This window comes from Salmo salar, chromosome ssa21, assembly GCF_905237065.1.
Source record: "Salmo salar chromosome ssa21, Ssal_v3.1, whole genome shotgun sequence".
Classification (NCBI taxonomy): domain Eukaryota; kingdom Metazoa; phylum Chordata; class Actinopteri; order Salmoniformes; family Salmonidae; genus Salmo; species Salmo salar.
The window spans coordinates 38362931-38388317 of NC_059462.1; the positions used below are offsets into that span (position 1 = coordinate 38362931).

Consider the following 25387-nt stretch of genomic DNA (forward strand, 5'->3'; position numbering starts at 1 on the left):
TTCTTTTACACACACAAGTATGTGACACCCCTTAAAATTTGTGGATTCGGCTATTCCAGCCACACCTTTTGCTGACTGGTGTGTGTATAAAATCAAGCACACAGCCATGCAATCTCCATAGACAAACATTGACAGTAGAATAGTTTCACTGAGGAGCGCAGTGACTTTCAACATGACACCGTGATATGCCATCTTTCTGACAAGTCAGTTCGTCAGATTTCTGCCATGCTAGAGCTGCCCCGGTCAACTGTAAGTGCTGTTATTGTGAAGTGGAAACGTCTAGGAGCAACAATGGCTCAGCCGCGAAGTGGTAGGCCACACAAGCTCATAGAACAGGACCACCAAGTGCTGAAGCACGTAAAAATCGTCTGTCCTCGGTTGTAACACTCACTACCGAGATCGAAACTGCCTCGAAGCGACGTCGGCACAAGAACTGTTCATCGGCAGCTTCATGAAATGGGTTTCCGTGGCCGAGCAGCCGCACACAAGCCTAAAATCACCATGTGTAATGCCAAGCCTCGGCAGGAGTGGTGTAAATCTCACCGCCATTGAACTCGGTGGCAGCGCGTTCTCTGGAGTGATGAATCACGCTTCACTCTCTGGCAGTTCGACGGACGAATCATCTGGGTGTGGCGGATGCCAGGACAATGCTACCTAACCCAATGCATAGTGCCAACTGTAAAGTTTGCTGGAGGAGGAATAATGGTGTGGGGCTGTTTTTCATTGTTTTGCTAGGCGCCTTCGTTTCAGTGAAGGGAGATGTTAATGCGACAGCATACAATGAAATTCTAGATTATTCTGTGCTTCCAATTTTGAGGCAACAGTTTGGGGAAGGCCCTTTCCTGTTTTCAACATAACAATGTGGAGGATGTTATAGCAGCAAAGGGGGGACCAACTCTCTATTAATGCCCATGATTTTGGAATGAGATGTTTGACAAGCAGCTGTCCACATACTTTTGGTCATTTGTGTTTGAGGGGATGGAAAAACTATCACCAAAATATACACAAGACAGTCGGGTTGAGTTGAATTTCGAAAACAAAGAATTAAAACTTAAATTCAATGTTTTCAAGCAAAAGAACACATTATCCATGGAAAATGCATAGAATTGCAGGAAACTAGCTTCAAAACTGCAACATTTTATCTCGAATGCATGGCAAAATGTGTAGAATTTCAGGAAATGTCTCCACAGTGTCAAGATGGGGGGGCCTCAAATTAACTAAAATGTAGCCATGCTGATGGCCGACCTCACTCATTGCCATGCCCCGCCCACCATCTAAGCCCCTTTTTGATCCAGATAAAACCCTGGGTAATATTTAGAAAGCAGGGGAGAGATCAGGAGACAAAGACACTGCTGGGAGTGGCGGTTTTTCGGCCTCTTTCCCTGTCCCCTGTGGACACTAATCCTAGTGCTATAGGGCTGAAGATAAAGAGGCCTAGGGCCACATTCAAGGCCTTTATATCTGGGATTTGCTGTACCACAAACTCTGTGTGTTGTTGTAATAGAGGGGCCGGGGTGAAGCGATATGCCCATCGTCTATTGTCTACAGTTCTCCCGTTTCTAACCCAGTCCTTTTAGATCAGCAATAACAACCTACCATGATGCACAAACATGTGTTTCTAGGTTGGTTGGGCTTGTGTTTTTCCAAAGGTGACACTTGTAATATTAGCATAGTTATCACACTAACTGTAAACAAGCTGTGAATATTTTGTTTTTACCTGCATCACACTGTACGGCACAGAGTTGCTGCCATCATTCTGGGGAAACCAGCACTGTTCTGTAGGCATGCATTTCACACTATGTAGAGCAGTTTAAGATGGCCATTTGTAGAAGTCAAATACCATGCTGGACCTGGATGAGGCAAGTTAATGTGAGGGGATTACAGAAATTGGATCAGCAGGTAGCACGCTATCTGTTCTGGAGCGCGATGGGTTGGGTTGGGGGGTTGGGTCGGAAGGGGCACTGATGGACTGTCCTTGACACGAATGATCCAGACAGACCACAGCTGGACTACTAGAAGTGGACTATGGACATGGGAGGCTATAGACTTCTATAAGGTGGTGGACTGCCAATCACGCTCCCTGTATATCACTATTCCACATTAGATTGCCACTGCACGAGGATGAGTGCCTAATCATACTTTGTCTAAAGTTATGCATTGACTGACAGATGATGATGTCATCTGAAGCAACTATATATTTTTGCTACCAATATTGTGCCACATCCATGTTATCTTGTTTCAACTCTGTCTGTATAATGTATTCAATTTGTTACTTTTCTCTACAGGGGGGATTGCTGATTCCAAAATGGAGGTGAAGACGTCACTTCTAGACAACATGATAGGGGTGGGGGACATGGTCCTGCTAGAACCCCTCAACGAAGACTCATTCATCGAGAACCTGAGGAAACGCTTCGACCACAATGAGATCTACGTAAGTTCTCCCTCATCAAGTTAGAACCATTTTATAACACACACAGATATATCTATATACCACAGATGTATATCTGTATACCAACCCTACATTCTATTCATTAATCTATTCATTCATCAGTTTTAGTTTTATACGTACAGTACCAGTCAAAGGTTTGGACACGCCTACTCATTCAAGGTTCTCTTTTATTTTTACTATTTTCTACATTGTAGAATAATAGTGAAGACATCAAAACTATGAACTAAAACATGGAATCATGTAGTAACCAAAAAATGTTAAACAAATCAAAAATATATTTTAGAATCTTCAAAGTAGCCACCCTTTGTCTTAATGACAGCTTTGCACACCCTTGGCATTCTCTCAACCAGCTTCACCTGGAATGCTTTTCCAACAGTCTTGAAGGAGTTCCCACATATGCTGAGCACTTGTTGGCTACTTTAACCTTCACTCTGCCGGCCAACTCATCCCAAACCATCTCAGTTGGGTTGAGGTTGGCTGATTGTGGAGGTCAGGTCAACTGATGCAGCACTCCATCACTCTCCTTCTTGGTTAAATAGCCCTTAAATCAAATTGTATTTGTCACATGCACCAAATACAACAGGTGTAGACCTTACAGTGAAATGCTTACTTACAAGCAACCAAATATACAGTTTAAAGAAAATATTTGTGAAAAACTAACATAATTAAAAAGCAGCAGTAAATAACAATATCGGGGGTCCCGGTACAGAGTCATGTGCGGGGGCACCAGTGTCGAGGTAGTATATGTAGGTAGAGTTATTAAAGTGACTATGCATTGTTAATAACAGAGTAGCAGCAGCGTGTGTGTGTGTGTGTGGGGGGGGGCAGCAATGCAAATAGTCTGGGTAGCCATTTGATTAGCTGCTCAGGAGTCTTATGGCTTGGGGGTAGAAGCTGTACACAGCCTGGAAGTGTGTTGGGTCATTGTTCTGTTGAAAAACAAATTATAGCTTAGTGGGACTCAAACCAGTTGGGATGGTTTATTGCTGCAGAATGCCATGGTGGCCATGCTGCTTAAGTGTGTCTTGAATTTTAATAAATCACTGACAGTGTCACCAGCAAAGCACCATCACACCACCTTCTCTATACTTCACGGTGGGAACAACACATGCGGACATCATCCGTTCACCTACTCTGCGTCTCACAAAGACACGGGGGTTGGACTCATCAGACCAAAGAACAGATTTCCACCGGCAAGTCTCTTCTTATAGGTGTCCTTTGGTATTAGTTTTCTTTTGCAGCAATTCGACCATGAAGGCCTGATTCCCACAGTCTCCTCTGAACAGTTGATTTTTGAGATGTCTTACTTGAACTCTGAAGCATTTATCTGGGTTGCAATTTCTGAGGCTGGTAACTCTAATGAACTTATCCTCTGCAGCAGAGGTTACTGTGTGTCTTCCTTTCCTGTGGCGGTCCTCATGAGAGCTAGTTGCATCATAGCGCTTGATTGTTTTTGCGATTGCACTTGAAGAAACTTTCAAAGTTCTTGATGTTCCTGATTGACTGACCTTCATGTCTTAAAGTAATGATAGACTGTCGTTTCTCTTTGTTTATTTGAGCTGTTCTTGCCATAATATGGACTTAATCTTTTACCAAATAGGGCTATCTTCTGTATACCAACCCTACCGTATCACAACACAACTGGTTGGCTCAAACGCATTAAGGAAAGAAATTCCATAAATTAACATTTAACAAGGCACACCTGTTAATTGAAATGCATTCCAGGTGACTACCTCATGAAGCTGGTTGAGATCATGCCAAGAGTGTGCAAAGCTGTCATCGAGGCAAAGGGTGGCTACTTTGAGGAATATAAAATATATTTTGGTTTGTTTGACACTATTTTTGGTTACTACATATTTCCTAGTTTGATGTCTTCACTATTATTCTGCAATGTAGATAATAGTAAAACATGTATAAAAACCCTTGAATGAGTATGTACAGTTGAAGTCAGAAGTTTACATTCACTTCGGTTGGAGTCATTAAAACTAGTTTTTCAACCACTCCACAAATTTCTTGTTAACAAACTATAGCTTTGGCAAGTCGATTAGGACATCTACTTTGTGCATGACACCAGTAATTTTTCCAACAATTGTTTAGACAGATTATTTCACTTAGAATTCACTGTATCGCAATTCCAGTGGGTCAGAAGTTTACATACACTAAGTTGACTGTGCCTTTAAACAGCTTGGAAAAATTCCAGAAAATGATGTCATGGCTTTAGAAGCTTCTGATGGGTACACCTCCAATTATGTCAATTAACCTGTGGATGTATTTCAAGGCCTACCTTCAAACTCAGTGCCTCTTTGCTTGACATCATGGGAAAATCAAAAGAAATCAGCCAAGACCTCAGAATAAAGATGGTAGACCTCCAAGTCTGGTTCATCCTTGGGAGCAAATTCCAAACGTCTGAAGGTACCACATTCATCTGTACAAACAATAGTACGCAAGTATAAACACCATGGGACCACACAGCCGTCATACCGCTCATGAAGGAGACCGTTCATCTCTAGGAGATAGAATGCTACTTTGGTGCGAAAAGTGCAAATCAATCCCAGAACAACAGCAAAGTACCTTGTGACGATGCTGGAGGAGATGGGTACAAAAGTATCTATATCCACAGTAAAACGAGTCCTATATCGATACAACCTGAGAGGCCGCTCAGCAAGGAAGAAGCCACTGCTCCAAAACCGCCATAAAAAAAAAAAGCCAGACTACGGTTTGCAACTGCACATGGCGACAAAGATGGTACTTTTTGGAGAAATGTCCTCTGGTCTGATGAAACAAAAATGGAACTGTTTCGCCATAATGACCATTGTTATGTTTGGAGGAAAAAGGGGGATGCTTGCAAGCCGAAGAACACCATCCCAACCGTGAAGCACGGGGGTGGCAGCATCATGTTGTGGGGGTGCTTTGCTGCAGGAGGGACTGGTGCACTTCACAAAATAGGTGGCATCATGAGGAAGGGAAATGATGTAGATATATTGAAGCAACATCTCAAGACTTCAATCAGTAAGTTAAAGCTTGGTTGCAAATGGGTCTTTCAAATGGACAATGACCCCAAGCATACTTCCAAAGTTGTGGCAAAATGGCTCAAGGACAACAAAATCAAGGTATTGGAGTGACCATCACAAGCCCTGACCTCAATCCTATAGAAAATTTGTGGGCAGAACTCAAAAAGCGCGTGTGAGCAAGGAGGCCTACAAACCTGACTCGGTTACACCAGCTCTGTCAGGAAGAATGGGCCAAAATTCACCCAATTTATTGTGGGAAGCTTGTGGAAGGTTACCCGAAACCTTTGACCCAAGTTAAACAATTTAAAGACAATGCTACCAAATACTAATTGAGTGTAAACTTCTGACCCACTGGGAATGTGATGAAAGAACTAAAAGCTGAAATGAATCACACTATTGTTCTGACATTTCACATTCTTAAAATAAAGTGGTGATCCTAACTGAACTAAAACAGAGAATTTTTACTAGGATTAAATGTCAGGAATTGTGAAAATGAGTTTACATGCACCTTAGCCAAATACTTTTAACCTCTCTAGGGGGTGTGGGACGCTTCCGTCCCACCTGGCCAACATCCAGTGAAATTGCAGAGCGCCAAATTCAAAAACAGAAATACTCATTATAAAAATTCATGAAACATACAAGTGTTATACATCGGTTTAAAGATTAACTTCTTGTTAATCCAACCACGGTGTCAGATTTCAAAAAGACTTTACGGCGAAAGCAAACCATATGATTATCTGAGAATAGTGCCCAGCAGACAAATCATTTCAAACAGTTAGCAGCCAAGAAGAGAAGTAACAAAAGTCAGAAATAGCGATAAAATGTATCACTTACCTTTGATCTTCATATGATTGCACTCCCAAGACTCCATGTTACACAAATGTTTGTTTTTGTTCGATGAAGTCCCCCTTTATATTCAAAAACCTCCATTTTGTTGGTGCGTTTTGTTCAGTAATCCATTGGAACAAAGCGCGGTCACAACAGACGAAAAATCCAAAAAGTACCATAAAAGTTCAGAAACATGTCAAACGATGTTTATAATCAATCCTCAGGTTGTTTTTTGTCATAAATAATCGATCATATTTCAACCGGACAATAGCTTCGTCAATGGAAAAGAAAAACAAGAAAGACACGGTCCCGGTCACGCTCAGGACTCATGCCTGGAAATTTCCACTGTCCTCTCATTGAAAGTTGTTTCTCCCTCATTTTTCAGCGTAAAAGCCTGAAACAATGCCTAAAGACTGGCCACATGAAGTGGAAGCCATAGGGAACGTGGACTGCGTCATAGGTCTTTGTATGGTGGATAGGCTTTCAATGGAGAAACGGGCATTTCAAAATAACAGCACTTCCTGGATGGATTTTCCTCAGGTTTTCGCCTGCCATATCAGTTCTGTTACACTCAGACATTATATTAACAGTTTTGGAAACTTTAGAGTGTTTTCTATCCGAATCTACCTTTTTATATGCATATCCTAACTTCTGGACCTGAGTAGCAGGCAGTTTACTTTGGGCACGCTTTTCATCCAAAATTCCGAATGCTGTCCACTACCCTAGTGAGGTTAAACTCAGTGTGTGTGTGTAGTAAATGTACTTGATGCTTGAATGTATGCAAATATGCAAATTAATTTGACTGAGGCAGCTGGGACAAAACCCAGTTAGTGTCAATGCTGTGGTTCAGCTTTATTTTTGTTCCCTCAATTTTGTTTAAAGTGTATGCTTACATTTTAGCCTAGACAAGCTGTCTGCTTCTGCAGATACATAATTAATTGTTCCTAAACTCACTGCTAGCTATGTGCTTAAACCTATTCATTTTCGTCCTTAAACAGTGGCACAGATACAGCAACCTCACCACAGAGCCCTGAGTTTACCAATCAATAAATCACATCACTGAAGAATGTAGATGTCTCAAATGAGGCAGAACATCCAAAGCTCCAGGGATGACTCTGGAGAGCTGGCTCTGTGGCTGCTTCACTTGAGTGAATGATTGGAGCCGACCTGGGTTCAAATACTATTTGAAATGTTTCAAATACTTTGAGCTTTTGCTCCTGCCTGCCTGGAGTGCCAGATGGTCAGGGTTTGCAGTTTTAGGACTATTCTATTGGTCTTGTAAGATCAATCAAGCAAAGACATGATGTTGATGATTGCAAATAACTTAATGATTTCAAATTGTATATTTGAACCCGTGTCTGGAATAAAGGGGCTGGGTGAGGGCTCTGGCTCAGAGCTCTGCTCCTAGGAACACTGCATCTCTGTGGGTCAGCGTATCCAGACGTCAGCCTCTATGATTATTGCTCTGGTTCTCTCCACTACTGACTAGGACAGAGCCAAGCCAGAGAATGTCGTCACCATACTGAGCTGTGATTGGCTGGCTCCCTCGGCTTCATAATATTCTAGTTGAATTCATACAGCTTCCTGTGGGGATATGTGTTTGACATCTTAGCTTTACTCAAATTTCTCTGTCACAAGCTGTAAATTCAGATTGTGTTGTATTGACTCTCAACAAATGAGATGTCAAACTGCACTGAACAAAAATCTAAACGCAACATGCAACGATTTGAAAGATTTTACTGAGTTACAGTTCATACACTGAACAAAAATCTAAACGCAACATGTCAAGTGTTGGTCCCATGTTTCATGAGCCGATATACAATATCCCAGAAATGTTCCATATGCACAAAAAGCTTAATTCACAAAGTTATTTTCAGCAATGCAACAGTTGAGTACGGAGTGGAAACATACAGTGGTGTCAGTCAGTAACATAGAGGTGGGCCTAAAGCATATGGTTGGTCTTAGTCTGTAATAATAACATTTGGGTGGCGCCTTCCTCAACTAGTGGCCTAGCCAGGAGTGGTTTAACCTGCCTGACTTGCTGGCCGGCTGCAGCCTACATTTAGCTACTAATCCCTAGCTGGCCCGTCAGGTCAGTGTCCCTTGTTATTATGCTGTCAATTTTCTTTCTTTCTTGGTCTTTTCATCCCTTACCAGTTGTCATGCCAACCCCTAGTGTCACATGACACCCTGCTCACAACATCCCCTCCTTGGTTTGGTGTTCCTGGGATTTGGATGGAAGTATCTCATTACTGCAGGAAATGTCACATTTTTAACAATTTCAAGCCTTATTTTGCCCATGATCCTTTCTGATGTCATCCATCTGTTTTGATGAGCCAAGCCAAACACACTTTTTTTATGTAAATTTAGGCATGACATTTCCTCTGACTATACACATTCCCTTGAAAAGGTCTTGCCTTTTTATATATTAGATCTAATTAGACTGTTAGACTGTCTGGATTATGATGCTTAGCTTGGAATGAGAAAGTATTTTATTTTCCTCTTTGGACTTTTTAAATTGTTTTTTGTAATTAACTCATCACTGCCTAACTTTCATCCTGAACTTTAAAGAGCTAGCTTTGAAATTGCCCCTTTTTTTGTGTGGGACATCACCACTGCACACTCTTGTATGGGACTAACAGTCATATTCATTATCATCTGATTACTAGTATTGTTGGTCATACTTTGACTCTGGCTTTCAGTTAATAAGCTCATTGGCCAGAGATCTTCCTGTTGAGACTAAAAAGGCCTTTGGCCGCCTCCTTAACATTGCCTTAGATGGCCATCAGATGTGTACAGAGCCATTAACAGCGACCCTACAGTGTTTTTATTTTGCACACTCCATTTGTCTTTGTCCGGCCTCGGCTTCTCCATAAAGTTGATTATGCCTCCCATGTACTTTTTGGCTGTAGGATGTGGTCTTGCCATGGAGAAGGTCTGGCTCGCCTGTTCTGAGTGTGTTATATAACTTCCATTATAACAGAGAGGAGAAAGTGAAGAGGATCAAGAGTTGTTTAGAACCAACTGTAATTGCAGTGTGGTCAATGTAGTGTTTTCAGTTTGATTGATTACGTGGTGCTCTTTCAGAAAGTACTAACTTTCGTCACCCACACACTGCAGTAAGACATGGAGCTCAGAAAATGTCAAATATGAAGTAGTTATGTATCATTCTTAACATTCTCTGAGCAGTAATTGCAAAGTGCATAAGTTCATGTTTTTCTGAATCGGAATTTAAAGGAATAAGATTTACGGTACATAGAGAATGCTCTAATGCTGTATTTAGACAAGGAAAGCAAAAACCTTCATGCCAGTTGGCAGGGACAACAAAGCAAGAAAGACGGTAACGACAAAGGCAATCCAGCATGACGCTATGTTGCTATGGTGATTTCACTTAACAAACGGTGCAAATCCAACATCCGGTAGAAAACAACGCTATGGCAAAAGTTTAAATATTTGAACTCTGGCGGCAAGTTCTGTCTACTGTGGCGACTGACGGCATTCACCGCCAGCCTCGACGGCATTTACCTCAAACCACGTAAACACAGCACAAGAAATTGCACCGGCTATGCTAATGTTGCCAAGCTTACCCATTTTTCCTTCCGACTAAATCTCAGTTCTATTTCCTTGAATTCAGTGTCTCATATCAGCCATCACTATTGGTAAAGAAGTCTCAGAACGACTGCCCCCTCTCCTTGAAGCCACGGAAGTTCAAGACCGACCGCAGTACTGCAGGCATTGTCAGCAGAAAACAGGATCCCCCCTCATTATAGTGAATGGAAAAATTGCTATCTTCGTGGAAATAAAAAATGAAACGTAATCACGGTAACAATTGTTTCTAACAGCCTCATTTCTTTTTTTTGGTTTTTTTTTTAGCAAATATTTTTCTTTTAACTCTGCATTGTTGGGAATGGGCTCATAAGTAAGTGTTTCACGGTCAAGTCTACACCTGTTGTATTCTGTTCATGTGACCAAGAATTTGATTTGACGAATGTCCTTGAACTGATTTTATTTTAAAATCACACAAAGTTAAGGATAATTAAGTTGCTAATGGCAGCCTGCAGTACCCTGGTCGGCCTTCAACTTAAGTTACTCAATGAGGGGCAGCGCTTACCTAGCCTGCAACGTCACTTCCTGGAGTTGTTCAAACTGCGCATGTTATGTCTCCATTAAACACCATCTTAACAGACTTCATATGGTTTCAATGCGCTGTTGAGTCAACACATGGGAATGAATAGCTTTGTCCATTCATATATAGTAATTTCCCCCACCACCCTCTGCCCCTACATTCCTCCATCTACCGGACACCTCTGTGGCAACTTAACCTTTGTTGCCCATCCACTGCTCAAAGCGTTGTTCTCCAACCACCGCGTCCCAGGATTCCACACATATTTCCTTAGCTTTTACGTCTCTTGTCTGTGCTTCCTCCACTCCGGTTTCAGCATGCCTAATTAAACGCAACATGATGGAATTCCCAGCTGGGAAGAGCTGAGGGAGGCAGAAATTAAACTCCTCTCAGCTCAGTGCTTCCCTGAGAGCAGATCTGGGCATGTTATCACTTTCAGACACCACAGCAGTATGCCCTACCTGAGATTCAAACTCTCTGAACACTACTCTATCTCCTACACCACTTGAGGCATCTAGCTAAACACCCTGATGGCAATCAACTCTTGTTCTTTCTCACTCTTACACTTTACGGTCACTTCTGCTTCTGAAGTCTCTCTCTCGCTACACATCAGTATTGTGGTGATCTCTACTGTCACAAATGTCTTAACACTACTACTTACTGCATATCATACCCTGATGTCTTGTTTTCTCTCTCTGCAGACATACATCGGCAGTGTGGTGATCTCCATGAACCCCTACAGGTCTCTGCCTATCTTCACACCAGAGAAGGTGGAGGAGTATCGCAACAGGAACTTCTACGAGCTCAGCCCACACATGTGAGTCCCTGGCCTAGGTCCTTCCTCCACCCGGTCTTTGTTAAGAGCCGTCTACCTCCACCCCACTGCTGGCATGTTGTTGTGTAGGTTGCATCTTTTTGTCAAAGTTGAGGCCACAAGCAACAAAGGCCCCCTGTTTTATAAAGACTTGATGTTTCAGGCAAAATGTCAAACACACAAGTGAACAGCATTGTTTGGTGCACACCATCAGAAATATTTGAGCCCAACAGAAACAATCCACATGTCGGACAGTAGGTTGGTGGAGAGGTTTTGGTTTTGCCTCCTTTGAGTTCAGTTTACTGTTCCCTTTGTGATTCCCATGGACCAGTATGGTTGAACAACTACAGTTCAACCAAATTAACCAGTAATGAGATGGAGGACATGCTGTGCTGCTGACCTACACGCTAGCCCTTGTTTTGGCATACAGACAGTTGGGTAGTGGGGGGCTGTGCCTCAGACCCCGTGTTGTGCCACACGCCAGCGGGTGGCTGTCTGTCCCTCCACAGCGGTGCCAGAACCAGCTCATAGGCCCTGCTACTCAGCCACAGTAAAACGAAGGACAGCGTTCGTCAATTAGCTTGCCTGCCTGCTGTCTCCCTGGGCTGCAGCAGACACTCTGTGGCTCTCTAAGGGAGAGGGGGGGGGTGAGAGAGAGGCCCTTAAGCCGTCCCAGCAATGACAGGCTTCTCACAGACAGACAAAAGAAAGGGTATTTTATTTACACTAGCACTTGCACTCCAAAGGGCCTGCTCCTCTTCCAGAACCCCCTTTTTCTCTTCTTTCTCTCCAAATGCGGTAACTCGGTGACCGCAGATGTGTCCAGCTGTTTGCTTTTGGCAAGCTCCTTCCTGGATGTTTTCCACTCTGTCTCCAGACCCTATAGCTGTTGTGTTCACTGTCTTTCTCTCGCCTGCAGTTTCTCTTCCACCAGCGTCATCAGTCTTGTTTAAAAGAAGTGCTTCAGTTAGCAAATACAGTATTCAGACCACTTAACTTTTCCCACATTTTGTTACGTTAGTCTTATGCTAAAATTGATTCAATCATTTTTTTCCCTCATCAATCTACGCACAATACCCCATAATGACAAAGCAAAAACAGGTTTCTAGACATTGTTGCAGATGTATTACAAATACAGACACACCTGTATTAAGCGAGTTTTTCCCATTGTTCTCTGCAGGTCCTCTCAAGCTCTGTCAGGTTGGATGGGGAGCTTCGAGGCACAGCTGGTCTCAGTTCTCTCCAGTGATGTTTGATCGGGTTCATGTCCTGAGCGCTCTAGCAGGGCCACTCAAGGACATTCAGAGACTTGTCCTGAAGCCACTCCTGCGTTGTCTTGGCTGTGTGCTTAGGGTCGTTGTCCTGTTGGAAGGTGAACCTTCGCTCCAGTCTGAGGGCCTGAGTGCTCTGGAGCAGGTTTCCATCAAGGACCTCTCTGTACTCTGCTCTGCTCATCTTTCCCTCGATCCTGACTAGTCTCCCAGTCCCTGCTGCTGAAAAACATCCACACAGCATGATGCTGCCACCACCATGCTTCACCGTAGGGATGCTGTCAGGTTTCCTCAAGATGTGACGCTTGGCATTCAGGCCAAAGAGTTTAATCTCGGTTTCACCAGACCAGAGAGTCTTGCTTCTCATGGTCTGAGTCCTTTAGGTGCCTTTTGGCAAACTCCAAGTATGCAGTCATGTGCCTTTTACTGAAGAGTGGCTTCCGTCTGGCCACTCTACCATAAAGCCCTGATTGGGTTCTTGGTCTCCACCCTGACCCGATTGCACAGTTTGGCTGGGCGGCCAGCTCTAGGAAGAGTCTTGGTGGTTCCAAATTTCTTCCATTTAAGTATGATGGAGGCCACTGTTCTTGGGGGACCTTCAATGCTGCATAACATTTTTGGTACCCTTCCCCAGATCTGTGCCTCGACACAATCCTGTCTCTGAGCTCCACGGACAATTTGTTCGACCTCATGGCTTGGTTTTTGCTCTGACATGCACTACCTTTCAAAAGTTTGGGGTCACTTTGAAATGTCCTTGTTTTTTAAAGAAAAGCACATTTTACATTTTTTAATTTTTTATTTAACCTTTTATTTATCTAGGCAAGTCAGTTAAGAACATTCTTATTTGCAATGACGGCCTAGGAACAGTGAATTAACTGCCTTGTTCAGGGGCAGAACATCAATTTTAACCTTGTCAGCTCGGGGATTCGATCTAGCAACCGTTGGGTTACTGGCCCAACACACTAACCACCTGCCGCCCCACATTTTTTTTGTCCATTAACATAACATCAAATTGATCAGAAATACAGTGTAGATATTGTTAATGTTGTAAATGACTATTGTTGCCGTAAACGGCAGATTTTTTTTTTTTAATGGAATATCTACATAGGCGTACAGAGGCCCATTATCAGCAACCATCACTCCAGTGTTCCAATGGCATGTTGTGTTAGCTAATCCAAGTTTATAATTTTAAAAGGCTAATTGATCATTAGAAAACCCTTTTGCAATTGTTATTTTTGTGAGTTTTATTACAGGCTCAAAATGGCCAGAAACAAAGAACTTTCTTCTGAAACTCGTCAGTCTATTCTTGTTCTGAGAAATGAAGGCTATTCCATGCGAGAAATTGCCAAGAAACTGAAGATCTCGTACAACGCTGTGTACTACTCCCTTCACAGAATAGAAAGAGTGGGAGGCCCCGGTGCACAACTGAGCAAGAGGACAAGTACATTAGTGTCTAGTTTGAGAAACAGACGCCTCACAAGTCCTCAACTGGAAGCTTCATTAAATAGTACCCGTAAAACACCAGTCTCAACGTCAACAGTGAAGAGGCGACTCCGGGATGCTGGCCTTCTAGGCAGAGTTCCAGTGTCGGTGTTCTTTTGCCCATCTTAATCTTTTATTTTTATTGACCAGTCTGAGATATGGCTTTTTCTTTGCAACTCTGCCTAGATGACCAGCATCCTGGAGTCGCCTCTTCACTGTTGATGTTGAGACTGGTGTTTTTGCGGGTGCACACACAACCTGTTGCAGCATACATTGATCTTCAGTTGAAAGTATTTTCTGTCATTATACTGTACATGCACGAAGTTCCCCTTACTCAATCAATATCTGCCAATGCCATGTCTGATTCTTTCTACAGTACATTGCAGTCTGCATTCAAGGTTGTAGTACTCAGCATGTTTTCAGCTCTCTTCAATTTTCTCAGACAGGTTAGTTTGAAAGATGCCAATCTAGGCTAAAATGGTTAAGGTTGTCCTGACAGTGCTCAACGTTTCTCATATCACTTGCTAGTCAGACGTAGTTTGTAGGCATGTTCAAAGTCCAGAGTTATAACATGGCAGGAAAAGTCAGTGGCTGTAAACACACATCTAACCTGATGCTAAACTATTGAGCTAAGAGGAATAGATGGGGTATAGCTCAACATAGATACAAACCATTGTTCTCCTAGTATGTGTCCCAAATGGCACCCTATTCCCTACATATAATGCACTACTTTTGACCAGAGGCTCTGATCAAAAGTAGTGCACTATGCAGGGAGTAGGGTGCCATTTAGGGAACACCACTAGTTAGGCTGAAACCGAACGGATTTGTCCCTCTTTATTGGGGTGGTTTCTCTGAATGGTCCAGAAGTGGCTGTCTGTCATGGCCCAAACCAAACGCTTCATACATTGATCTTAATCCTCCTGTCCCTGTCATACCATCTGGACCGGTCATTCTGTTTTTGTTTTGTTGACTAACCACCTGCTCTGTGTAACATGAGACCACCGAGTCCAGACCACTGCCACACGTCAAACCTGTCTGTCACTCCATTTCACCACAACTGAAAACTGAGGAAATGCCATAGTCAGGGTTGAAAATAGCTGGAAAAGTCAGTCACTACTACAGCTCAGTTTGAGATTCTGTATGACACTTGACACCCACCCTGAATGATTTTTAAGGTATTGATAATACACAAGTTGGCTTCACCATTATCAATGACTTGCAGTATGAACATCTGTAACAAATTGTCCAGTGTAGGAAATCTACACTGCTACCCTAGTTTATAGAAAGACCCTAATGCAGTCAAAGAAAAATGTATGTGATCAACAGGCTTGTTTTTATGAAGTGAACATCAATTCCCTTCCCCTAAGGTAGATGTTAATGTTTGGTAGGGAAAAGCATTTGAACAGAACATTTGAACAGTCTTTGCCTTAGCTTAGCTGGTATACAGAGCAGACATGCATCACTGCAGGCAAGGAGGCTTGAGTTATCTATCTTTATCACTTTGCACTACAGTGTCTTCAAAGTATTCATACCCCTTGAATTATTCCACATTTTGTTACAGCCTGAATTCTAAAAGGATTTTTTAAAAACATGTTTATCTCACCCATCTACACACAATACCCCATAATGACAAAGTGAAAACATGTTTGTAAATGTTATGATAAATAAATGCAGATCTCATTTACATAAGTATTCACACCCCTGAGTTAATACTTTTGTTGAAGCACCTTTGGCGGCGATTACAGCTTTGAGTCATCTTGGGTATATCAGTATTAGTTTTGCACATCTGGATTTGGGGATATTCTTCCTCGCAGATGTTATCAAGCTCTTAAGTTAGATAGGGAGTGGTGGTGAACGGCAATCTTCAAGTCTTTCCACAGATTTTCAATGGTATTCAAGTCTGGGCTTTGGCTGTGCCACTCAAGGACTTTCACATTCTTGTTCTGAAGCCATGTTAGTGATGCTTTGGCTGTATGTTTGGGTCATTGTCCTGTTGGAATGGAATTCTTCGCCCCACTCTAACATGCTGACCACACCGCCTGCTGCAAAATAAATGTATACATGCATGTTATTCAATCATTGCATCTGCATTGCCAGGCGCTAAAGTAGATCTTGGGTCTATGCTTGACACGCTGCAAGTCCTGCTTCTCCCATCTCCTCATTGGTTTTCAGGAGCATATACCCACGTGGGTGATTGAAAGCTGAACTGAGGTCCACACTCCAGTCCAGTTGGTGGTGGTAATGCACCTTAAAGTTGGTTGCCAACTGCCGTATAAAGTCCAAAGAAGAAGCCTGATGGAGGAGAGATTACTAGAAACAAACTCGGTTTACCATTTTATCCATGGATTAATTGTCAGAGCATTATAGGTAAAATAACAACCTTATGTTTATATCCCAGGACAAATTAGCTAGCTAAACATTTAATGCTTTTCGACCTGTCCCCAAATTAATATAGTTTGTTCAGAGTCCGTTTTGATATTTCAACCTGCGTGTCTTGATCGTAAAGTCGTTTTACTCAGGAGTTGCCACTGTCCGATAAAGCCCAGATTGGTGAAGTGCTGTAGAGACTGTTGTCCTTCTGGCAGGATATCCCATTTTAGCCAAGGAACTCTGTAGTTCTGTCAGATTAGTCATTGGGTTCATGGTCACCTCCCTGACCAAAGTCCTTCTTGTCCGATTGCTCCATTTGGTTCGATGGCCAGCTCTAGAACACTCTAGATATTGTTTTATACCCTTCCCCAGATATATGCCTCATCACAATTCTATCTCGGAGATCTACGGACAGTTCCTTCGACTTCATGATATAGTTTCTGCTCTGACATGCAGTGTCAGCTGTGGGAACATTACATAGACCGGTGTTTCTTTTTAAATCATGTCCAAACAATTTAATTGGTCACAGGTGGACTCCAAGTTGTAGTGATATCTCAAGGTTGATCAAAGGAAATTGGATGCACCTGTGCTTATTTTGGAGTGTCATAGCAAAGGGGTGTGACTACTTATGTTAATTCGATTTCTGTATTTAATTTTCAATACATATGCAAAAATGTCTAAACATGTTTTCACTTTGTCATTATGGGGTATTTGTGTACGTGTGGGGGGGAGGAATCTATTTAATACATTTTGAATTCAGATTGTATCACAGGGTTTCCCAAACTCGGCCCTTGGGACCCGAGTTTGGGAAACGCTGCTGTAACACAACATAATGTGGAACAAATTAAGGGGTATGAATACTTTTTAAAGGCACTTTATGTAATAGAAATATACTCTAGGCCAGGGGTATTCAACTGGACCCTACGAGGCCCGGAGCCTGGTGGTTTTTTGTTCTACCTGATGATGAATTGCATTCACCTGGTGTCCCAGGTCTAAATCAGTCCTGATTACAGGGTAACAATGAAAAAATGCAGTGGAACTGGTTTCGAGGTCCAGAGTTGAGTTTGAGGGCTCTAGATGGACTATTGCTGTTGATACTGGATGAGGAATGGCACATAATATTTAGTGCTGGACTGGGCCTGCATTCTTAGTTCATCTCAGAGTAGGAGTGCTGATCTAGGATCAGCGTTGCCTTTGGATCACAAATACATATGAACAGGGGAACCTGATCCTAGATCAGCACTCCTACTCTGAGATGCCTTATGAGTGAGTATGGGCTCAGGAGTACCTCGGCCAGTATTTGGGATGGTGGTGATTTTTAATCTTCAGCCATTTCCCTCGATTACCATTATCAGATCTACAAGTCACAAAAGACAACAGTGGGCTATGACTAAATTGGGCGTTGAATCAGCTCGACAGGAAAGGCAGTATGTATTAATACAGCTTGTGGACAATGTGGTAGAGTTATTGGCTGGTTAGATTCAAGGGGAATGAGCCGCTCCTCAAGAAAACACTTTATTTTACCACACCAACCTGTTCTTTCAAAGGTCGACCATACAGTAAAACGACAAGATTAAATGAAAGAAACATTTACTTGGCTTAGCAAGATCCCCACACATGCAGCTCTGCTCAGCCAAGTGGTCTTTTACGCTGTGACCCAAAAGGCCACTGGGTATTTACATTTGAAATTAAATAATACATGCACACACACTCAATTTTCATGCAAACCTGAAAGGATCAAGAGTGAAACAAAAAGAGTATCTAAGTGTTCCAATGGTTTTCACTAGGCACATAATCCTGATGTAGGCCTGTAGTTGTGATTTATATGAATGATAAGAAGCCATTAGTTAATTCATCCATGCATGGTTTGATCCTATTGTCTAAATGATTACAAGGATTCTTATTTAAGGGCTGGACAAAATATCATGTCACTGTGTTTTACGTTTTTGGAATAATGCATGTTCTACATTTTGCTTTGTACTGTGTGACCCTAGGGTGGCACCACATGCATTCTAAGTAATTTCAATGCGTCTCTCTCTATTTTGATTTGTTTTATACTGTTTAAACTTGAACCCAAAATAATTTTCTGGATTTTTATCAATTTCTGCATTTCCTGTATTCATTTGAGATAATTTCCACACTGCCACATGGGCTGCACGATATGGGCAAAAAACATCTAGGCTTTATTTTTAACCAAATTTTGCAATTTGACTTGTGATTTTAAATTAAAACACTTGAGTGAACGATTGGAATCATGGAAAAATAATTATTATTATACACCTTCCGGAGACACCTGAAACCCCACCTCTTCAAGGAATACCTGGGATAGGATAAAGTTATCCTTCTAACCCCCCCCCCCCCTTAAAAGATTTAGATGCACTATTGTAAGTGGTTGTTCCACTGGATATTATAAGGTGAATCCACCAATTTGTAAGTCGCTCTGGATAAGAGCGTCTGCTAAATGACTTAAATGTAAATGTAACATGACAATGAATGAAAATGCCAGGGAGGGCTTATTGTGACAGGGAAGGAACTAAAGTATTAGTCAGTGTTTCCTAGGGGATCCTATAATCTTTGGTTACATGAAATGTTTTCTCTTAGCTGCTTCATGTAGCTAACATTGTCATGCTTCACCTATTCCTCTTTGATTTAGAAGATACTGTTGCACAAACAACTTTCAGATTTAGGCCTACACCATCACTGGTATCAGGCTGTATAGCTACGTTTGCGCTGATTCAGTACATTTATTAGCTAGCCAGATGTAAGAAACACAATCTAATAGTGTAATTATAGAAAGCTTGTGCATTTATATTTAGAAGCAAAGTGGAAACCGCATTGTAGTAATCAACATTGTTGCATGTGCTGCATTGACCATGCAGGCTGAACGCAAGTGTCTTGTGGTCGAGCAACAACATGCACTCAATGAGTGATAATAAAAATCACATTTAAGAAACCAAACATTCAAATACTGTTAAGACTACAGGCCTCAAGCTTCACGTACAGGAGCTGTCACCAGCTGTGTGGCCTGAGGTTTAACAGGCTGTGAGGTGCTGATGACCAGGGTGGGCCATCCTAGTGGGAGGTGGTAGGCCACCCCTGGTGTAGTCACACCTTTTTTAGTTTTATGACCAGTCCAAGGAGGGGAAAAGTGGATGAAGTTACAGGCAGTTTAGTCTCCTTCACTGCACACCGTGTCCAGGGATTCAGAGATGGTTCAATGATGTGGACTCTGTTACGGATTTTAGAAAGTCATTTTTTTTCATGCCTGTTTTAAATGGAATGCTGTTGAGAAAACAGTCATCTGTTCTAGCTCAGTTTGGCTCAGAAGTAAGCATTTTCCAACCATGGTGGGTGGGTTATTATGCTATCTTAGTTTTAATATAATACACAAGATTAGGCAGTAAGGCTTGACTGCTTCACCAGTCATTATGGAATGCTATGAAGTTATACACTGAGGCTTCCGTCCATTATTAGAGCCTGGCTCGCTGCATGTTTGCTGCTGTGGTTTCTAGAGAAAAGCCAAGCCCATCACTGTCATTTTATTATTGCCGGGCTAGCTACCTGCTCTGCTTTGAGGAAAAACTGTTTGTGCATATCAGTCAAAGTTTGCTGGACAAATTTAGCTCTGGTTCACGGTTAAATTAGATACGGAATGCTAAGCATTATCATATGGCGTAACAGTCCCTATGAGGGAGTGTACGCTTTCCAGATTTTCCATTCATTGGAAACTACCTGGATCCAGAGGAGTTTCAATCAAAGCAAGATCAAACTAATTTCATGTAGTGCTTATGAATAGGCCTACTAGCATCAGATGGTTTTATACGTTGTGTACATTTGTCAATCTAATTGTGAGTTTTGGCAATGATGACGGATAGATATCCAATTTGTTCTCAGAGGGATGTGTTATGCTGGGACCAGTGTGTGGAAATACAGTGCATTCGGAAAATATTCACACCCCTTGACTTTTTCCTTATTTTGTTACGTTACAGCCTTATTCTAAAATTGATTTAAATTGTTTTTTTTCTAGAGGTCGACCGATTAATCGGAATGGCCGATTTTAATTAGGGCCGATTTTCAACTTTTCACAACAATCGGTAATCAGTACTTTTGGACACCGATTTGCCTTTTACATTTTTTATTTTATTTTTTTAACACCTTTAACTAGGCAAGTCAGTTAAGAACACATTCTTATTTTTCATGACGGCCTAGGAACGGTGGGATAACTGCCTTGTTCAGGGGCAGAACGACAGATTTTTACCTTGTCAGCTCAGGGATTCAATCTTGCAACCTTACGGTTAACTAGTCCAACGCTCTAACCACCTGCTTTACATTGCATTCCACGAGGAGCCTGCCTGTTACGCGAATGTAGTAAGAAGCCAAGGTAAGTGTTAACGGAATTTTATATCTTAATGATAATAATTAGTAATCAATAAGCCTTGACTAATCCACTGGGTTTAAGAATAATTAGGCAAGGACTCAGCTTTCTGCAAAAGGTTCATTCGGCTTTATTCAGAGAACATTCTGTTGTCCAAATAACAAAACATCATATACCAGGCTCCTCATTTACGCACACTCCTCCACACAAACCGTAGATTACATACATACATACATACATGTAACCGATGTGAAATGGCTAGTAGTTAGCGGTGGTGCGCGCTAATAGCGTTTCAATCAGTGACGTCACTCGCTCTGAGACTTGAAGTAGGGTTTCCCCTTGCGTTGCAAGGGCCGTGGCTTTTGTGGCGCGATGGGTAATGATGCTTCGTGGGTGTCAGTTGTTGATGTGTGCAAGGGTCCCTGGTTCGAGCCCGGGTTGGGGCGAAGAGAGGGACGGAACCTACACTGTTACATACACACAAATATTAGATGCATGTTTCACTCCCCGGATTTCTCACAACCGTTAATCACTATCCAGCTCTGCCCGTTCCTTTCCCTCGAGATTAGAGAAACCTTGGAGATGCCTCCCTGCTACTAAAACACCCCTGCTTAAAACACACACACACATTTTTTTCCCGGCCTTCTACTAGACCGTATGGGACTAACTATTCAGTACATTAATTATTCTTTATCCATGCTACATAACTACTAATTAATAATGGATTATTGATTCATTTACCTTTTATTAGACAATTCTTCTATAAGTAAGTTGCTAGCTAGCATTAAACTTATAAAAAACAATCAATCTCAAAATCATAATCACTAGTTAACTACACATGGTTGATGATATTACTAGTTTATCTAGCCTGTCCTGTGTTGCATATAATCGATGCGGTGTGCATTCGCGAAAAAGGACTGTCATTGCTACAACATGTACCTAACCATAAACATCAATGTCTTTCTTAAAATCAATACACAAGTATATATTTTTAAACCTACATATTTAGTTAATATTGCCTGCTAACATGAATTTCTTTTAACTAGGGAAAATGTGTCCCCTCTTGCAACAGAGTCAGGGTATATGCAGCAGTTTGGGCCGCCTGGCTCGTTGCGAACTTTGTGAAGACCATTTCTTCCTAACAAAGACAGCCAACTTCGCCAAACGGAGGATGATTTAACTAAAGCGCATTTGTGAAGAAAGCACAATCGTTGCACGCTGTACCTAACCATAAACATCAATGCCTTTCTTAAAATCAATACACAGAAGTATATATTTTTAAATCTGCATATTTAGCTAAAAGAAATCCAGGTTAGCAGGCAATATTAACCAGGTGAAATTGTCACTTCTCTTGCATTCATTGCACGCAGAGTCAGGGTATATGCAACAGTTTGGGCCGCCTGGCTTGTTGTGAACTAATTTGCCAGAATTTAACTTAATTATGACATGACATTGAAGATTGTGCAATGTAACAGGAATAACGTTTTGTTTCCGAGATGATAGTTTCCGGATTCGACCATATTAATGACCTAAGGCTCGTATTTCTGTGTGTTTATTATATTAGAATTAAGTCTATGATTTGATAGAGCAGTCTGACTGAGCGGTGATAGGCACCAGCAGGCTCGTAAGCATTCATTCAAGCAGCACTTTCATGCGTTTTGCCAGCAGCTCTTCGCAATGCTTCAAGCATTGCGCTGTTTATGACTTCAAGCCTATCAACTCCCGAGATTAAGCTGGTGTAACCGATGTGAAATGGCTAGCTAGTTAGCGGGGTGCGCGCTAATAGCGTTTCAAACGTCACTCGCTCTGAGACTTGGAGTAGTTGTCCCCTTGCTCTGCACGGGTAACGCTGCTTCGAGGGTGGCTGTTGTCGATGTGTTCCTGGTTCGAGCCCAAGTAGGAGCGAGGAGAGGGACGGAAGCTATACTGTTACACTGGCAATACTAATGTCCCTATAAGAACATCCAATAGTCAAAGGTATATGAAATAGAGAGAATTAGTCCTATAATAACTACAACCTAAAACTTCTTACCTGGGAATATTGAAGACTCATGTTAAAAGGAACCACCAGCTTTCATATGTTCTCATGTTCTGAGCAAGGTACTTAAACGTTAGCTTTCTTACATGGCACATATTGCACTTTTACTTTCTTCTCCAACACTTTGTCTTTGCATTTTTTTAAACAAATTGAACATGTTTCATTATTTATTTGAGGCTAAATTGATTTGATAGATGTATTATATTAAGTTAAAATAAGTGTTCATTCAGTATTGTTGTAATTGTCATTATTATAAATAAAAACCGGCTGATTTAATCGGTATCGGCTTTTTTGGTCCTCCAATAATCGGCATCGGCGTTGAAAAATCATAATCGGTCGACCTCTAGTTTTTTCCCCGCTCATTGATCTACACGCACTACCCTATAATGACAAAGCAAAATGTTTTTTGTTTTGTTGCAAATGTATTAAAAATAAATAAGATCACATTTACATAAGTATCCAGACCCTTTACTCAGTACTTTGTTGAAGCACCTTTGGCAGTGATTACAGCCTCTAGTCTTGCTACAAGCTTGGTACATGTGTATTTGGGGAGTTCTTCATTCTTCTCTGCAGATCTTCTCAAGCTCTGTCATGTTGGATAGGGAGCATCGCTGCACAGCTATTTTCAGGTCTCTCCAGAGATGTGTGATGGGGTTCAAGTCCTGCGCTCTAGCTGGGCCACTCAAGGACATTGAGACTTGTCCCGAAGCCACTCCTGCATTGTCTTTGCTGTGTTCTTAGGGTCATTGTCCTGTTGGAAGGTGAACCTTCGCCCCAGTCTGAGGTCCTGAGCACTCTGGAGCAGGTTTCCATCAAGGATCTCTCTGTACTTTGCTTCGTTCATCTTTCCCTCGATCCTGACTTGTCTGCCAGTCCCTGCCGCTGAAAAAACATCCCCACAGCATGATGACCACCATGCTTCACCGTAGGGATGGTACCAGGTTTTCTCCAGATGTGCTGCTTGGCATTTAGTCTTGGTTTCATCAGACCAGAGATTCTTGTTTCTCATGGTCTGAGAGTCCTTAACGTGCCTTCTGGCAAACTTCAAGTAGGCCTTCATGTGGCTTCCATCTGGCCACTCTACCAAGAAGGCCTGATCGGTGGAGTGCTGCGGAGATGGTTGTCCTTCTGGAAGGTTCTCCCATCTCCACAGAGGAACTCTAGAGCTCTGTCAGTGACCATTGGGTTCTTGGTCACCTCCTGGACCATGGCCCTTCTCCCCCGATTTCTCAGTTTGGCCGGGCGGCCAGCTCTAGAAAGAGTCTTGGTGGTTCCAGACTTCTTTCATTTAAGAATGATAGAGGCCCCTCTGTTCTTGGGGACCTTCAATGCTGCAGTGATTTTGAGTCTTATATACAAAGGGTCTGAATACTTATGTAATTATTTTTAAAAATCAATTTGCAAAAATGTCAACCTGTTTTCTTTGTTGTTATGGGGTATTGTGTGTAGATTGATACATAAAAAAATACAAATACATTTAGAATAAGGCTTTAACTTAACAAAATGTGGAAAAAGTCAAGGGGTGTGAATACTTTCTGAATGCACTGCATGTACATGTATGCTACAACATTGTCTTCCATATTAAATCTCATTGGATTGACTAATCGAGGCACAGATGTATGTATGTCACAATGGAGCACAAACTCACAATTCAGTGGCTATGAACTCTGCAGCAGGCTGTGACCAGGGAGGTGCTACAGTATGCTGATCTCTGAAGGCCTTGGCCCAAGACCCAGTACTGCAAACAGGTGTGATCCGGTGTGCGCTCTCTCTTGTGTGGTGGTCGGTGTGAATGAGTTGGCTCACTTCATTGTCATTGCTGAGCTGCTTCAGAGAAACAATTGCACCCCACTAATGATGTAGTTCTCACCCCCACCACCTCTGTAAATAACACTATCACTTGGCTGTACCCTGAGAGCGGTGAATACAGTTTGATTGGGTTTGTTATAGGGCTTGGCGTTATGGGCAAAATATATCACTGTATTAAAACAAATAAAAAATTGACTGACTGTATTTGACGATATTTTTAGTTTTTGAATAATAGATGTAGATTTGCTTTATGAGTAGTGAGTGATCCTAGGGTGGCAACACATACATTCTAAGTGATTTAATGAGTCTTTCTCCATTCTGATTGTTTTATACTGTTCAATTCAACTTCAACTAAAACAAATTTCAGCACTTATCATTTCTGCATTTCCTGCACTCAATTGCAGTGGTGGAAAAAGTACCCAATTGTCATATTTGAGTAAAAGTAAAGATGCATTTTAAAAATACTTATGTATCAAAATAAATGTAATTGATAAAATGTACTTAAGTATCAACATTTCAATTTTCTTATATTAAGCAAACCAGATGGCACCATTTTCTTGTTTTTTATTTACAGATAGCCAGGGGCACACTCCAACACTCAGACATAATTTACAAACAAAGCATTTGTGTTTATTGAGTCCACCAGATCAGAGGCAGTAGATGACATGGGATGTTCTCTTGTCAAGTGCGTGAATTAGACCATTTTCCTGTCCTGCTAAGCTTTCAAAATGTAACGAGTACTTTTGGGTGTCAGGGAAAATGTATGGAGTAAAAAGTACAATTTTCTTTAGGAATGTAGTGAAGTAAAAGTTGTCTA

At 41.8% G+C, this 25387-nt stretch overlaps 1 protein-coding gene across 6 annotated transcripts in view; it reads left to right on the plus strand.

Moving 5' to 3' along the window:
* Positions 1-25387, plus strand: part of LOC106582299 (unconventional myosin-Ib) — a 180693-nt gene that overhangs the window by 24210 nt on the left and 131096 nt on the right. For 5 of the 6 annotated variants that reach the window (XM_014165236.2, XM_014165239.2, XM_014165238.2 and 2 more), the window contains exons 2-3: positions 2286-2431; positions 11113-11228. In XM_014165236.2, coding sequence (XP_014020711.1) covers positions 2306-2431; positions 11113-11228 — 242 coding nt within the window. In that variant the 5' untranslated portion in view covers positions 2286-2305. Of the gene's footprint in view, positions 1-2285; positions 2432-11112; positions 11229-25387 lie in introns of those variants that run through there. The other variant, XM_014165243.2, reaches the window with a different exon arrangement.